Source organism: Lactuca sativa, chromosome 7 (assembly GCF_002870075.4).
Source record: "Lactuca sativa cultivar Salinas chromosome 7, Lsat_Salinas_v11, whole genome shotgun sequence".
NCBI classification, from domain to species: domain Eukaryota; kingdom Viridiplantae; phylum Streptophyta; class Magnoliopsida; order Asterales; family Asteraceae; genus Lactuca; species Lactuca sativa.
The window spans coordinates 166,882,741-166,899,481 of record NC_056629.2 but is presented as its reverse complement, the minus strand read 5'-3'; the positions used below and the strand labels follow the sequence as shown (position 1 = coordinate 166,899,481).

At 34.8% G+C, this 16,741-nt stretch overlaps 1 protein-coding gene and 1 pseudogene across 3 annotated transcripts; one reads left to right on the top strand and one right to left on the bottom strand.

Moving 5' to 3' along the window:
* Positions 1–8,104: 8,104 nt before the first annotated feature.
* Positions 8,105–8,217, bottom strand: LOC111919121 (small nucleolar RNA R71; annotated as a pseudogene).
* A 1,903-nt stretch (positions 8,218–10,120) lies between these two features.
* On the top strand, positions 10,121–16,120 carry LOC111919084 (glutamate receptor 3.5). Of its 3 annotated transcripts, none has more exons than XM_023914692.2 (6): positions 10,121–10,262; positions 10,673–11,047; positions 11,153–12,495; positions 12,641–12,950; positions 13,837–14,246; positions 15,576–16,120. In XM_023914692.2, the coding sequence occupies exons 2-6, from the start codon at positions 10,747–10,749 to the stop codon at positions 16,014–16,016; spliced, it is 2,805 nt and encodes a 934-aa protein (XP_023770460.1). In that variant the 5' UTR covers positions 10,121–10,262; positions 10,673–10,746; the 3' UTR covers positions 16,017–16,120. The 3 variants fall into 3 exon arrangements, with proteins under 3 accessions (XP_023770460.1, XP_023770461.1, XP_023770462.1); XM_023914693.3 differs by having other exon boundaries at positions 10,177–10,262; positions 10,605–11,047; XM_023914694.3 differs by lacking the exon at positions 10,121–10,262 and adding an exon at positions 10,286–10,571.
* The last annotated feature ends 621 nt before the right edge of the window (positions 16,121–16,741 follow it).

Here is a 16,741-nt window from a genome sequence, read left to right as displayed (position 1 = left end):
CTCTGATTTTTATAAAAGCATAAACAAAATCGATCTTTTCCGGCCGTGAAAATGGGGATGTCACACAACCCACCACCCTTTATACACTAGACGAGAGTTTTAAGATGTTTACACACACCGCACGAGAAAGTCTTCACGAATTTTGTAGATCTATCATGTCTTTGTAAGATCCACGATATTAGAGTCCAAGAAAAAGCAGGAAAATATATCGAACGAGCATTTGGAGGACTTAAAAAGCGTTGAGAAATTAACCATAACCATTGTGAGCAAATGCATACGAACTATTGTGAACGCATTTTCTGACACACAACGTGGACGATAAACATTCGTTGACACACTTTATTCTTCACGGATATAATTTAAGACGATTCAACTATATGTAAGACTGTAACAAATAAAATTCTTAAGCATGCTCGCACATTTGTTTCTTATCAAGTAGTAATGTTTTGCAAGTTCGACATTCAATTTAACCATGTCGACATAAGTTTTTATCACTAAAGAGTGGCAAGGTGATCTATTAACATCTAATTAAGGTTTTGAAAATTATATATGGAACACCATGGTTTCCAGGTATTTACACTTTTAACCTTGTTGTGTAAATTTTTGGCATTTTGGTCTAAGCGCCAAGCGTTTGGCATAGAACGCTCGGCGTTCAAATACTAGGCATTCTATGATGGACGCCAAGCATTTGCACGCAGAGACCAAACCCTAATTTTAGGGTTTGCATCCTATTTAAAGAACATTATGGCCTCAAAACCCTTCACCACTCTAGCCTCCATCCTCATTTCACAAAACCTAAGTGTGTATGGGAGTTTGAAGCCTTGTGCATATTTTTGGTATCATTTTAGTGTTCTTGATAGAGAAGGAACATCATTGGAGTGTTGGTGTTGCTCTCAAGCTTGTGGATCTGGACTCTTGGCATATTGGAGCATCATTTTGTAGTATAAAGTTTTGAACTTGATCATCATATCTCTAGATCTTGCTTATGTTAGAAGTTTATGCTTATTAGCCCCATTTTCTTGGTCGTTTGGGTAGGAGCTACCTTAGACCAAAAGAGTTGTCCTTTTGGACGTTTTATGGTAGATTGAGTGATAAAAATGTGATCTTGCACCTTCCTTTCACTCCATGCAAGTTTTAAGGTGTCTTAACAGGCTAAGGAGTTGGAGTTTTAGCCTTTGGGCTCATTGTAGCCATGCATGGCCATAAAGTTAGCAACTTTATAGCTTTAGACGTTCTAATAGTTATGGATCTGAAGTTTGGACTTGATATCTTAAGCTATTAAATCATAGGTTTGGAAGTTGGTGAGCAACGAGCAAACGTCAGGCGTTTGCATGTGAACGCTCGGCGTCATAGGGAGAACACCTGACGTTCTATGCAGAAGCCCAATGGGTCAAATTTGGGCCTTGGGCCATTAGCGTTTTTGGGCTTAGTTTAGTTAGGCTTGTACATAAAGGGCAAAATGGTCTTTTCCCTCATCATGATGAGGATTGGACTAGACCATGGTTTTTGGTTAAACCCTAATTATTGATTGGGTTTGTTTCTTGTTTTGTTTTAGCGTGAGGAGCTATGTTTGCTTTGGATTGAGTGTTGTTTCAGCTATCATCAGTAGAGGTGAGTTTTCTTCGTTGTAATTACGGGTCGAAGGCACCAAGGTCAGCCCATTGGGTTAGATTCATGTTTTCTGATAGTATGTTATCATTCTTAGTGATCTGTAGATCTGCTTGATTGTCTGTTGACTGGTTATGTGTTTATCTGTTATATGTGCACATATTTTGGTTGGTGGTTGAGGCTTTACTACTATGTGCACGGGTCAACAGACCGGGAGCATTTCAACCCGATGGTTGATTGGGCCTGAGGGTATTCGATCTCGAGAATGATTGGACCTATTGTATATTGGTATTCCAACCCGATGGTTAACTAGACCCGTTGTATATTGGCATTCCACCTGGGGTATTCCATCTCAAGGATGATTGGACCCGCATGGTAACTGGGCTTAGGGTATTCCAACCCAATTGTTGATTGAACCTGACATGTTGTTGTAGATGTTATATGTTTATGTGTTGGTACTTTGGGGGAACTCACTAAGCTTTGGCTTACGATTTTTAGTTATTGTTTCAGGTACTTCTGATGATCGCGGGAAGGCGAAGGCATGACCGTACACATCCACTGTTTTATGTACTTTTGATCTATGGGATACTCTGATATGGAACAAGGTTTTGAAAACAATGATTTTGTATACATTCTATGATTTGGGGTTGTTTAAAAGTTTAAATTTCTTGTGATTTTTATGGATGTTCCAATATATTCATGTGATTGTCTAATTATTCCAATATGATCCTTAGTCTCCTTATCATCTTTTTGTATTGTGTTTTGATACAACAACATATTTTGAGTATGTTGTTTCCTTAGTCGATGTTGATTGTTTGTGCTCCATCTCCCCCTCTTGTCATTACTTAGGTGTTGTTTGTTTTTTCAGAGACAAAATGTTTGCAGTCTACGGACCTCATCTACAAACCTATTGATATCACTGTATTTAGTCATACATTCTAGGTGATATCTTAGTATTTTTAGCTGCATTTTAGTCATTAATTGTGATAATTGATACTTAATATGTTTATATTTCGTTTTGTAGAAACGAAGACATTCTCGAGATAAAATGAGCTAAAATGTTGAGCTGGAAGTTAGAGTGCTGGAAACGAGCCTTTATATTGCCATATTTATACACATTTCAAGGCATTATTTTAATACATTTAAAGTTATAGTTTGGTAAATTGCAAAGATATTTGGTACTTATTAAGTTAAATTGTATTTTGTAGCAAAAAAAGACATTCTTGAAGAAAAAGGGTTGAAACCAAAAAAAAGTTGGATACTTGGAGGGCTGGAGCTGAAGCAAGGAGTTCAAAGGAGAAAATTTTGAGTTATATACATCTCCATGACTTAGAGTAATGATTCCCATGGCGTGACAATTAGAAGAATCTCGGTACTATTCATAAAGATAAAGCTTACGACGTGACCATGTGTCCTAGAAGATTCCTACACGGAGAAGCTCGATTTCCTTGGCGAATATGGGATAGACATTGATTTCACATCGTGACACCCTTATGGTCACGAATTGAAGAGTGATTTTAAGGAAACTATCTATATCGGAAATTATATCAATTTGAGGGAGGGATGTGTTGGGTATTTATTCAAAAATTAGTTTCAAAAACATAAGATTTAGCAATGGAAGACTTTATATTTTGAATAACATAAAACAAGTTTATACCCACCAAGGATCTTCTTGCAAAGTTTGGAAAGAAAATAAGACCAACCAAAGAAGAGATGAAGAAAAAGACAACCTTTGTAGTTCTTTGGGTCCTCTTGGGAGGCTTGGAAGTAGATGAAGAATGATTGTTACATCCTGACTCCCAGGTATAAATTTGAAGCTTTTATATTCATATTTTTAGACCTACTCGACGAGTTGGCTGCCCCAACTCGTCGTGTAGAAACTAATTATGTCGCAGAGATTATGAAGCCTACTCGACGAGTTGGAGGACCCCAACTCGACGAGTTGAGGTTGTGCATGAAAAACCTAATTTTTAGGGTTTGCACCCTATTCAAAGGACCTTAAGTCCTCTATCCAGCCCCTCTTACCACTCTATCGTCCAGAAGAAAACCCTAAACGAGCTAACCTTCCATTTTGAGTGTGTACAAGGCTAAAGAGTGTGTGTTTGGTGCATTTCTTGGAGAAACTTGAAGGTTTAGGAGCTTGCAACAAGAAGAAGCTTATAGATCTGACGTCTACTCAGTTGAAGCAACCTTTTGAAGGTAAAAAGTCGTTACCTTGATCATTTTCTTATTAGATCTCTCCATTCAAGAGTTTAGGGCCTTTTAGCCCACTTTGGATCCATTTTTGGAAGTTTAGCATGATTTGAAGTTGTAACTTCAGATCTGGACACGTCTAGGCCCCATAGTCATAAAGTTATCGGCTTTATCTAGTCTTGGCCTTTCTCCGTGCCCTAAACCTCTTCCTAAGACTAGTTTTGGGTGTTTTAGCCTCTTGAGGCCTTGCATGCACGTAAAGTTGCCAACTTTACTTGGTAACTACACCATAGGAGGCTAGATCTATAGTTTGGAGCCTTGGTTTAGCTTAAAAGCGTCTGAATGAGAAAAGGGCTAAAGGAACTCGACGAGTTGGATAGGGTTTACCCGACTTCTGGATTCTGAGTGAATTCGGTGAGTGGATGAAATGACTCGCTGAGTTGATTAGAGTTTTCCCGGTCTTCTGGACACTGAAGAACTCGACGAGTTACTCAGGTAACTCGGCGAGTTGACTCGAGTTTTTGGTTTCTGAGTTCTGAAGGAACTCGACGAGTTGGGTCAACGTGGACTGTTGACCTTGACCGTTGACTTTGACTTTGACCACTGGTTGACCAAGTTTGACTTCTAAGGGTATTTTGGTAATTTAGGATTCTAATGGAATTAATCATATGGTGGTTACAGGTAGTTGATTTTGGAGCTGAGAGTTGGGATTTGATCTTCTTGATTCAACACTACTTGTGAGGTGAGTTTTCCTCACTATACTAATAGGGTCGAAGGCACCAATGTTGACCCTTTTTGGATTGTTATCTTAGTTATCGCATGATGATATGCTTAGTGATCTGTTAGATTTGTATCCTGGTATATAGGATGATGCTATGTCTAGTGACCTGTTAGGTCGGTATCCTGGTATATAGTTGATGTTATGATTAGTGATCTATTAGATCCGTATGACTGTTTGTACATGCTAGCTAGCATTTGTTATCTATGTAATGATTGTATGCTTGGGGTGGGTTGAGGCGGTCCTGGTTTATGTTGTAGGCCAACATACCCAGGGCGTACCGGATAGACTGAAGGCCCGATGGGGCGTACGAGTCAGGCCGAAGGCCCGGAGAACGGTCCAGATAGACCGAAGGCCCCAAGAGTGGGCCAGATAGACTGAAGGCCTGGTGAGGGCGGTCCAGTCATATTGCAGACTCTATATGCATGTTGTTTGTTATGATATTGTTTTGGTTGTACGACATTGGTATTTTGGGGGAACTCACTAAACTTCGGGCTTATAGTTTTGGATTTTGTTTCAGGTACTTCGGATGATCGCGGGAAGGAGAAGACTTGATCGTGCACCTCCTCGCATTTTATGATTTTGATTTTTGGGATACTCTGATAAGAAACTATTTTGAAACATTTTGTAATAAATAATGGTTTTTTGGATTCTTGGAAAAGTTTTAAATTTTCATGAATTTTATGAATGTTACAATGATGAACTTAAGAGACACCAACAATGGCTCAACTTGATGTAGAATGCTAGTTCTTTTGTATAAAATTCTTAAGACTCTTAAGCTTTATGTTCTTATCAAAATAAGAACATAAAGAGAGCATCATGAAGCAAGTAAACATCATGTGTTCTTAAAAAAACTAGAGAGAGTGGGATGAAGAGAAAAAATTTTGAACTTTTGCATGGGTTAAGACAAGAGAATGAAATCCTCACTTTATATAGAAAATCTTTGGTCCATAAGTCCTTAACACTTTAAGAACCCATGCCCTAAAGTCTATGTGTCCCCTATGCTTCAAGTCATGCCTTTCTTTTGAATAAATTAGTTAAAAGACCATCACTCCTTATTTTAATCCTTTTGTTCATGTTTGTCCTTTTAGATGAGTGTTTTTTTCATTAAACAAATGAAAAGCTCATACTCTCTTTTGTCTAGCCATATTTCTAAAATATGAAGGCAAAAGAAGACAAAAGCCTTTTATATTTTATAAACCATGTTTATAATTAAAATATAAACTTTAACTTTTTGGTAAAAGACAAAATAATTTATCTAGTCCAAAATGTTATGCGTGACTTATTCATTCATACCATATAAATTATATAGAATGTTACTTGCTAATGAAAATTATTATTTCCTAGAAATAAATAATTTCCAATTTAATAATAAGAGTTTATTGAATATTTATTAAAATCAATTTCTAATAAACAATCAATTATATCAAGTTGTTGTTAGTGCGACCCTTTAGTATCATATGTTAATTAACAATATCATTTTAATATGATTCTTGAGCATACTAGATCTTTCAGGATGTGAAGTTTTATACGACTTCTAGACAGAAATCCTACAAAAATTAACCTTTGGAAGGAGGAGAAGATTGAGGATCAAGAGTTTAGAAGATTGAGGATCAAGAGTTTAGAAGATTGTAGCAAGCGTTCACATCATACATTCGGTTTGCTTAGATTTGATCATGTCTAGTTTGCTTTCTTATGTGTTTATGTGTTTCTTTTATGCAATTATGAGCTAAATCATTAGGTTTTCATATAGAAATGATGAACCCCAATACTAAGTGTTAGTTTCTACTTTTCATGGATTTATGAAGTTGGTTTATCTTGTGTTTGATTTATCAATACCTAGCATGTTAAGAGTTTTAATCTTTCTGCTTAGAATTCAAGTTTAGTGTAGTTGAATGATCACTTTAATTGCATGCATTTGTTTACCTAGTTGTTTATGAACATTAAATTGCTAGAGTTAGTGATGGACCAAATCCTAGAGTATGTAATAAAGACAACAACTTTAACTGTGTTAGAGAACATAATTTGATAATTGTGTTTGGTTATTTGTCTTGATTATTGATAATTAATCTCATATATATCTTACATATCCCAATAATCTTAAATAATCAATTTAGTGTCCACTTGTGTATGATCATTGTATAATAGTTCATGAATTAGTGAAAATATTAGGAGATCGGACCAAGACATCTTAAATAAATAATTTAGTGTCCACTTGTGTATAACCATTGTATAGTAGTTCATGAATTAGTGAAAACGTTAGGAGATCGGACCAATACATCTAATAACTTTTACATTGGTAACCAACCGAATTAATCAATGTCTTGAAACTAACCAAAGTAAAAAGGGTGATTCAAAGTTAAATGAAAGTGTCTTTATTCTCGTTATTACAATCATTTTTAGTTAGTTATATGTGTTAGTTAAAGTAATTACGTTAATCTAAACTTGCAAAATCAGATTCCTCCGCCCCCCCTAAAAAAAATTGTTTTTGCTATTAGATTAATTTTTAGTAGTTATTTTATTAGGTAAATAACATTTCATGATATCGACACCCGACTTACTTTTCTTTACTATTAACTAACTAGGTCCACGACCTGTAACTGCATTAGCAGATAAGTTTTGTTAGGTTAATAATTTAAAAATTAAAACCGGTATATATATATCTGTGCACATCAAGTTTTTGGTGCCTTGTCGGGGAACGACTTATTTCGGTTTTTAATTTAATTACTATTAATTAATTGATCCTTTTTGTGGGGTAATAACCGCAAAAAGTTAAATTTTTGTTTAAATTAGTTTTTCTGTTTTATAGTGTTCACGACGTGACAGCTCCTCTGTCACTACATGAAACTGAATTTTCCAGTTTGTTTTGTTTATTTACTCTATAGTTTGTTTTTATGGTTTTGTTTTGTTTTTTTTTTAGTAATATATGACCAGGGGTCTCAATTTCCTATCGTTCCACCACCTGAAGATCTAGAATCCGCATTCCGCAAGAAGAAAGATAGAAAGGTCGACAAATCAAGTAGTAGTTTTCATGTGGACAAGTTCGAAAGCTTTGAGAAAACTCCCGAAAAGAAGGGCACTGGATACGAGCCATGAACAGAAAGCAATTTAGAATATGAAGTGAAAAGCGAAGTAGAAGAGATGGCAGACATAACAAATATGGCGATGGAGGAATACAAATAGCAGATGCGTAACAGCAACGGTCCCGGTCTCGTTTCACAAGAAATTCTAGCTGTAACGAATTTTGAGCTCAAGGGACATATCCTTTCAATGCTCAAGAATATTCCATTTTCCAGGAAAGACTATGAAGATGCTTTTAAACATATTGACGAAGTGTTGGACATTGCAAACACTTTCAATGTTCCAAATGTTTCAAGATATGTGATACTACTAAGGATGCTACTGGTGACATTTACAGGAGATGCCAAAATTTGGTTAAAGTCACTTGCACCCGGAACGATTAGAACGTGGACCAATCTTCATAATGCTTTCATAGAACAATTCAACCATCCCTCAAAGATAGTCAAACTCAAGAAGAAGAAGAATATATCAAACTTCCAACAAAATGATGACAAATCTTTATACGAAGCTTGGGAGAGATACATGAAATTTTTGAGAAATTTCCCTCAACACGATCTTAATGTGCAACAAGAAGTATCTATATTCTATGATGGGGTAAATGTGACCACGAGGCAACTCTTTGATTCTCAAGGACCCATGACGAAAAAGAATCCTGCTACAATCAAGGAATTAATAGAAGAATTTGCAAAATATTCTAGAGAATACCACAACCCTCCTGAAAGACATTATAAGAGGTAAAGGAAGTGGAGAATGAGGAAACAATAGCTTAGCAGTGGTGATGACGAAGCTCATCATCTCGTATCTTGGATTATCAACAAACATATCACCAGACATAGCCAATCATGAAGACAATGATATTCATATATTTTGTACTTTCTTTTATCTAGTGATCTTGAGAAAAAAAAACATAGATTAAATGGATCTCTAAAGGGAAAAGAATAAGATAGGGATTTAAAGTGTTCAATAACATGCAACACACACTCTCTGATGGTATTACTTATAACAATATCATCACAACAATGTCAATAAGTATTTCATACATTATGAGTGTTTAGGATAAAATTTTGAATATCCTGATTATATTGATGGTTTATCATTTTTTTTTTTAAATCTATATAGTAATTAGTAAGAGGTGGAGATGCTTGTGTTTTCACTTTTCATAATTTTATGAATCGACGTAGTGCATCTTTGCGGTTATATTATTATTAGACTATCTATTTGGTTATTTGTGAAATGTAATTTAAATATTTAATAATTCAAAGAAATGTAATTTAATAATTCAATCTCTAGTAATCTATTATATATTAAAGCAATCATTTATAAGTTAACATGAGATGGTTGGTAATTACTAAATTATGACCAATAATACATCTATTAAGGAATACAAATATTATATTAGCTAGATGACTATTAATTATTTAATAACGAACCAACAATACGATCTAACCTATTTTGTTCTTAACATATGGTAAACTTATATATATTTTAAATGTGATCACATTGGAGGAGAGTTTATTAGAACAACATAGTTGCTCCTATTTTTTATCGTGTTCTTTGCCTTTTTTTTCAATGAATTAAACCTTAATGCTTCTTAATGTGCATTCTTTGCAACATTATAGTTTTTCTTTCTATTCCCTTTTGTTTAGATATCATTATAAGTTGCATGTTTGTCTTTTTCTTTGTTATCATTAATCTTAAATACATATAATAATAATGAAAGAGATATGTTGGAGATGAGAAACTCATGTGTTGTAGAAAACGCAATCGAATCGAGATTATAAAGAGTGACCAACAATTTAAAGGGCCCCAAAAATCATATTGCAGAATTAGATAATTAGTCAAGGATATAACCTCCATAACCCATACATATATGAAAACATGTAACATCACGGGTCTTTAGCGAATCAAAACTATGACTAATGTATGCATGGTTGAATGTTACATCTGAAGCGATCAAAACATTAATACTCGCGAGAAAGAAAAATGTTTTACAAACCATTATCGAACTTTATTAAGTAATGATCATGAAACTATCATAAATAGTGATTTGCGAAAATTAAATTAAATCTGCCGAGCCCCACAAAGAGAATTTTTTTTTATTTTATTGTTTTAATTAAACAACTTGAACTGAAAAGGCTACATGTATCTTCATAATTACAAAGTTGTTAAATTTGATTATTTATGTTGTGTTTGTATACTTGTATATTTTTAGTTTGTGGGAAGATTATAAAACCTATCATGTTAATTAAAAGAAATTCAAATAATTTTTTTAATTAACAAGTTATTTGAAAAATTCTTACAATTTTTATTTTTATTTTCAAAAGCTTTTTAACTTGAAAAAAAAAACATTATGTTCTAATAACTTATAAAGATTTCAAAAATAATTTAATAATATTATTATTTAGAATTTAGAACTAGAAAAAGGATAATTCTCATAAATAATTTCATCTAAAATATCAAATCAAAATAGGGTATAAACTATAACTTTAGGAGTTGGTGGGAACCATGAAGGCGGGTTGCATCGTCAAAAAAACATTTCTCTCTCCCCCGTCCTCTGTCTCACTCCACTCCCTTTCTCCTATTATTTGCTCAAGACCTCCAGGTAGATCTCCATGTCGCCAGCATCACTTTCTTCATAATTTAATAATCTTTTTATTAAATTTTTTTCAAATTCATTTAATCTCACTTGTTTGAGTATTTGATATTATTTTTTCATGGTTTTTAAAACCCTCATTTTGATATTTGACTTCTTCATCGGAAAGAATCTGCATCATATGGCTGTATCCTTTTCAAGTCATATAACTTATTTAATATCTTCCTCTTTTTTTAATTATAAATTCTCTGGTTTCCATTGTGGGTATCCATATCTAGCACCCACCCTTTGCTGGATTAAGTTTCTTGTCCCAAAAAAGTAATATTTTATCTCCTAATTCCTTTGGCTTAGGTTCGATTGTTCTTGAAAATCTTGATTTTTCTTCCAAACTTCAAGATTTTACCATTCATGTCTTGCAGAAGCTGTTCCTTCAGGTCCAGATGTGAGCTGACCAACTCCAGTTGACTCAAATTTCAAAAGGGTATCTTCAAAAATGGAGCTTGATAAGCCTATCATGAAAACAAATATGCTTTTCTTGATTTTTGGTTTGTGGGTTATGGTGGTGGCCATGGCAGACAAGGGTATAACTGTAAATACATCATCATCAAGAAGGCCTAAAGTTGTGAATATCGGAGCTTTATTAACAGTAAATTCAGTTATCGGAAGGTCTGTGAAGCCTGCTATCATAGCTGCAGTTGATGATATAAACTCCAATCCATCCATTCTTGGAGAAACCCATTTGAATCTCATCTTACACGACACAAATTGCAGTGGGTTTATCGGCACCATTGAAGGTAATTAATTAATGCTCTGTTCTTCGTTTTCTAGGGTAAATTCGATACCTTTTTATTCTTTTATACCATTAACACATAAAATCCAATCGCTATTTCGATATATAGCTTTGGAGCTAATGGAAAAAGAAGTGGTGGCTGCAATTGGACCACAATCATCAACTATCGCACACGTCATCTCACATGTCGTCAACGAGCTTCAAGTACCTCTCATTTCATTCGGAGCAACCGACCCGACCCTCGCAGCTCTCCAATACCCTTACTTCCTTCGTATGACACAAAGCGATTACTACCAGATGTCCGCCATAGCCGACCTCGTAGAATACTTCGAATACAAAGAAGTAATCGCCATTTTTGTCGACGATGATTATGGCAGAAATGGGATTTCATCGTTAGGCGATTCCCTCGCTAAGAACCGAGCCAAGATTTCTTACAAAGCAGCGTTTACACCAGGCGCATCGGAAACAGACATAAGCGAGCTATTAACAGAAATTAATTTAATGGAGTCTCGTGTTTATGTTGTTCATGTAAACCCGGATTCGGGTCTCCAGATTTTTTCCATTGCTAAAAAGCTCAATATGATGACAAGTGATTACGTTTGGATCACTACCGACTGGCTTATGGCGGTTCTTGATTCGCAAGAACCGCCAAATCCTGACGCGATGGGACTGGTACAGGGTGTCCTGTCCCTGCGTCAGCACACTCCAAATTCAAATTACAAAAAAACTTTCATCACAAAATGGAAAAACATCAAAGAAAAGGAAACAAATAGTTTCAATTCATACGCGCTTTACGCGTATGATTCCGTATTTTTCCTCGCACATGCGATCGATACATTCTTGAAATCAAACCAAGAAATCACATTTTCTTCCGACCCAAAACTTAAAAACAACAACGGGTCCCACCTTCAGTTATCGGCTCTTCAAACGTTTGACCAAGGTCAAAAGCTTCTAGAAACACTTCTCTCAACAAACTACACGGGTCTAACCGGCGAAATCCGGTTCGACTCGGACAAGAACCTAGTCCACCCGGCATACGATGTTTTAAACATGGGTGGGACCGGGATCCGCACGATCGGTTACTGGTCAAACTACTCAGGTTTATCGGTCAACTCTCCGGAGACTTTATATAAAAAGCCGGCGAATAGTTCTACGAGTGCTCAAAGGCTTTATAGTGTGATTTGGCCTGGTGAAACAAGTGTGAAGCCACGTGGATGGGTGTTCCCAAACAATGGGAAGCCTTTAAGGATTGTGGTACCTTATAGACATAGTTATAAAGAGGTTGTTACAAAAGATGTTAGGTCTCCGGAAGGTGTGAGAGGGTATAGTATTGATGTTTTTGATGCTGCTGTGAATTTACTACCTTACCCTGTGCCAAGGAAGTATATTCTATATGGAGATGGTGTAAGGAACCCGAGTTATAGCAATCTTGTGGCTGCTGTTGCTGAAAATGTAAGTTCTTTCTTGAAATAGCAACATACTTTTGATTCCTGTTTTCAACTTGGATTTGGAACCATATCAATTTTTAAGTTTTTGAGCTCTTAATTTTGACCTCAAAAGTCAAAGCCTGCAAATTTGACTTGCGATTTTTATACAGATATATGATGCAGCAGTTGGAGATGTTACAATTATCACAAACCGAACAAGAATAGTTGACTTTACTCAGCCTTACATGGAATCTGGGCTTGTTATTGTTGTTCCGGTCAAAAAGTCAAAAACAAGTCCATGGGCTTTTCTTCAGCCATTCACCATTGAAATGTGGCTTGTGACAGGTGGCTTCTTTCTACTTGTTGGGTTTGTTGTTTGGATTCTAGAACATCGTTTAAATCACGAGTTTCGTGGGCCCCCAAGCCAGCAAATCATTACGATCTTCTGGTTTAGTTTCTCAACCATGTTCTTTTCACACAGTAAGTATTGTATTGTCTGGATAAATGATGTTTAAAAAGTATTTGGGAAAATGAGGACATACTTGGGGAAACGTACAAAAAGGTCCTTGTGTTTTCTGATTTTTACCGTGTTTAGTCTAAAATTGAAACGTTTCTCAGTTTTGATACTTATTTAGAGGTTTCATGTCTATTTTGGTCCTTGGAACCTTGAAATAAGGACCAAATTCAGAAAGTTCTTGGGACGAAAATGTTTCAATTTTGATCTAAACTCGATAAAATCAGAAAGCACAAGGACCTTTCTTGTAATTTACTTAAGTAAACAACGACAAGTTTGTGAAAAGTTGGGGACTTTTTTTTTGAGAAAACCTCATTTCCCTGATTTTTTCTATTATGTCGTTATTTCTTCGTTAAATAAAAAAACAACCATACAAGGTTCATATGAAACATTTTCTAGTTTAGTCGAAAATTGAAACATTTTCAAGTTTTGGTCCTTGGTTCAAGGTTTCATATCGATTTTGGTCCCTGAATCTTGAAAATAAGGACCAAAATTAGAAAGTCCATATGAAACCTTGAAATAAGAACCAAAATTGAAAAAAGTTTAAATTTTTGATCAAACAAGGTAAATTTTGAAAAAAAAAAAAACAGGGACCATTTTTGTAATTTACTCAAAATAAATGAAACAAATTTGTGAAAAGTTATGACACTATGGAGAAAGGATTATCTCCCCACCTTTTTCTATTAAGCCGTTTATCATCTATTAAGTCAAAAAACACACACATATTTAGCTTTTTTTTTTTATCAATTATTGTTTCTTTTTAGAACTAATTGAACCTGTAAATGACCATTTTACCCTTTTGTTGTAACAATATTAAAACTTTACGAAGTAAAAATTCTTTGTAACGTGTAGGGGAGAACACGGTTAGCACGTTGGGGCGATTAGTTCTACTGTTATGGCTTTTCGTGGTGTTGATCATCAATTCAAGTTACACAGCTAGTTTGACTTCGATCTTGACCGTTCAACAGTTGACTTCTGGAATCGAGGGTTTAGATGGCATGCTTGCAAGTAACGAACCGATTGGAGTTCAAGATGGCTCTTTTGCGTATAATTATTTGATTCAAGAACTCAATGTTGCAGAATCGAGGATTAGATCGCTGAAAGATAGTGAAGATTACCTAAATGCCCTTAGACTTGGACCAAAACTTGGTGGTGTGGCTGCCATTGTTGATGAGCTTCCTTATATTGAGCTTTTTATGAGTTATACGAAGTGTGAGTTCAGGATTGTTGGACAGGAGTTCACCAAAAGCGGATGGGGATTTGTAAGTTTCTTTCAATTTTTACGTTTTGTATTTGACTTCTTGGGTCAAACTTTAAACCTTTGAAAAGCAATTTTGGTATTGATTTTATCAATAATTAAACATAGAAATCTGAAATATTTGGACCATTCTCTTGAAGTTTGATTATTTATCGAAGATTTATGAAAATTTTAAAGAATCGGTGCTGTTTAAAACTGAAGAGTTTGACCCCAAAAGTCAATTTGTAGTTTGACTTGTTACAAATTTAACAGCAAAATATCTATATTTTGTACTATTGGTTGTGAAATTTGATTGCTCATCAAATTTATCTAATATTTTTGTAAAAAATTTAATGCCAATTTCGTAGTTGAAAACCGTACTTTTGACCTCAAAAGTCAAACTACACCTCATGGGAATACTGAGAATACTGCTTCTATTTACACACTGCCATCTTTCTATTTATAGCATTCATTTGTAGAGTATGATTGGTTTTTGAAACAAATTCCCATGAATTTCACAGTGGGAAAACTATTCTTCCGACCTCAAAAGTCAAACTTGATTTCTATTTTTAGACATTGCGCATCGCTTCTTGATTTAGTTGGTGCAATCGTCTACCAACCAAAGATATTAAAATGAGAGTAAATTCCATGTTTGGTCCGTGAGTAAAGTTGATTTTCGCAATTTTGGCCCCCATAAGTTTTCTTTTTCATTTTTGGTCCTTGTTTGAGGTTTTTATAACGCTTTTGGTCGGTGTTAAAAGAAATGACCATTTTTTGTCTCTTGTGAGTTTTTAAATTTTGTCGTATATAGTCATATTACTTGTAACAAGCACCAAAAAAGTTACAAAAACCTCAAATAATGATCAAAATTGCAATAGAAACTTTTTGGGACCAATAATGTAGTTTACTCTTAACAATAAATATAAAAAACATTTTTTTTCTACCTTCCTGCAACCCTAAATTAAAATTTCACTCAACTTGTCGAATTCTTGGTCCCTGAGTTCAATTGATTTTTTCAATTTTGATCCCAAAAATTTCTCTTGAAATTTCGCTTTTTATTTGAGGTTTTTGTAATGTTTTTGGTTCTGTTCCAAGTAAAAAACCTATACTTTTTGTACCAAAATTTCTAAGGGGCAAAACATAGTCATTTTACTTGAATCATGAATGAAAACATTACTAAAACTCAAATAAGGACAAAAATTTCAAAACTCAGCTATGCACGGGGACCAAAAATGTGATTTACTCACAATAATATAAAAAATAAAGGAAAACATTTTGGCCTCCTTCCCAACCCAAAATTAAAATTTGAATCAAACTTTATTTATAAATTTTCTGACTCCAGTAATGCTTTTAGGCATTCCAAAGGGATTCTCCATTAGCACTCGACTTATCAACCGCAATTCTCCAACTATCAGAAAACGGGGAATTACAAAGAATCCATGACAAATGGCTCGCATCAAGTTCATGTTCATCAAAAGTTACAGAAATCGATGTCAGCAGTCTTTCATTAAGCAGTTTTTGGGGTCTATTCCTGATTTGTGGGGTCGCATGTTTCATTTCACTTAGTATTTACTTTTGTCGGGTGTTATGTCAATACCGGAGATTCAATCCCGATGAAGAAGAGCCACACGAGCTTCCGGAACCGGAATCAGCAAGGCGGAGTGAGAGACGGACATTCCGGTCCACGAGTTTTAAGGATTTGATTGACTTTTATGACAAGAAAGAGGCTGAGATTAAGGAAATGTTGAGGAGGAATAGAAGGCAAGTTAATGGGCATAATGATTCGCCTTTATGAAATCGGGAATTTTGGTCTTGTGTTGAATGGTTGACTTTCCTAATTTGGAAAGATTTATGTATATTGTTTATGGGTGTGAGTGAAGTATACTTTCTTACAAGAAATCATTATTATGATGCTAGATATTAGGGCATAGTTAGAATTTTGTTGCATTGTTTATATGAAGGTTGATACTACACATTTTTAGAAATGATAACTCGAAACACATAAATCAAAAGTAAGAATTCTGACTTTTTTTTATGTGTTTTGAGTTGTGGGTTATGATTTTAAGTTGATTAATAGGTTATTGGGGTATAAGGCTGGGCTGGGTATTATAAAGTGTACCATAGTGTATAGGGTTGGGTCGGTTCTGAGGATTCAAATGTCCAAGACGAAACAGATAAAAAATGTCTTTAGACCTTAACATGTAACAATGTAACGAATTAAATTGTGTAAATTATTTTTTTTATTAAAATGACCATAAAACTTATAGCAATAAACATAGCAAAATCATAGTATTTTAATGATTAATAACATATCATAATAGCTAATCGAAGATCCTTGAAGCTCTTCTAGCGTTCTTGATTGCAAATTGGTTGATCAACTCTTAGTAGTCTATATTCTCTAAGATTTTTTTCTCGATAAATATCATCGCCAAACCGCTAAGTCTTTCTTGGGTCATTGTGGAACGTAAGTAAGATTAGGGGTGAGCGCGGTGCGGTTCGGTGCGGTTATTAGCCAAAACC

Excerpts from the sequence above, each read along its gene's own strand:
- LOC111919084 (XM_023914692.2), top strand. The coding sequence starts at position 10,747 with ATGGAGCTTGATAAGCCTATCATGAAAACAAATATGCTTTTCTTGATT. Across the intron at positions 11,048-11,152 it reads GTTTATCGGCACCATTGAAG|CTTTGGAGCTAATGGAAAAA; the intron begins GTAATTAATTAA and ends TTCGATATATAG. Across the intron at positions 14,247-15,575 it reads CCAAAAGCGGATGGGGATTT|GCATTCCAAAGGGATTCTCC; the intron begins GTAAGTTTCTTT and ends TAATGCTTTTAG.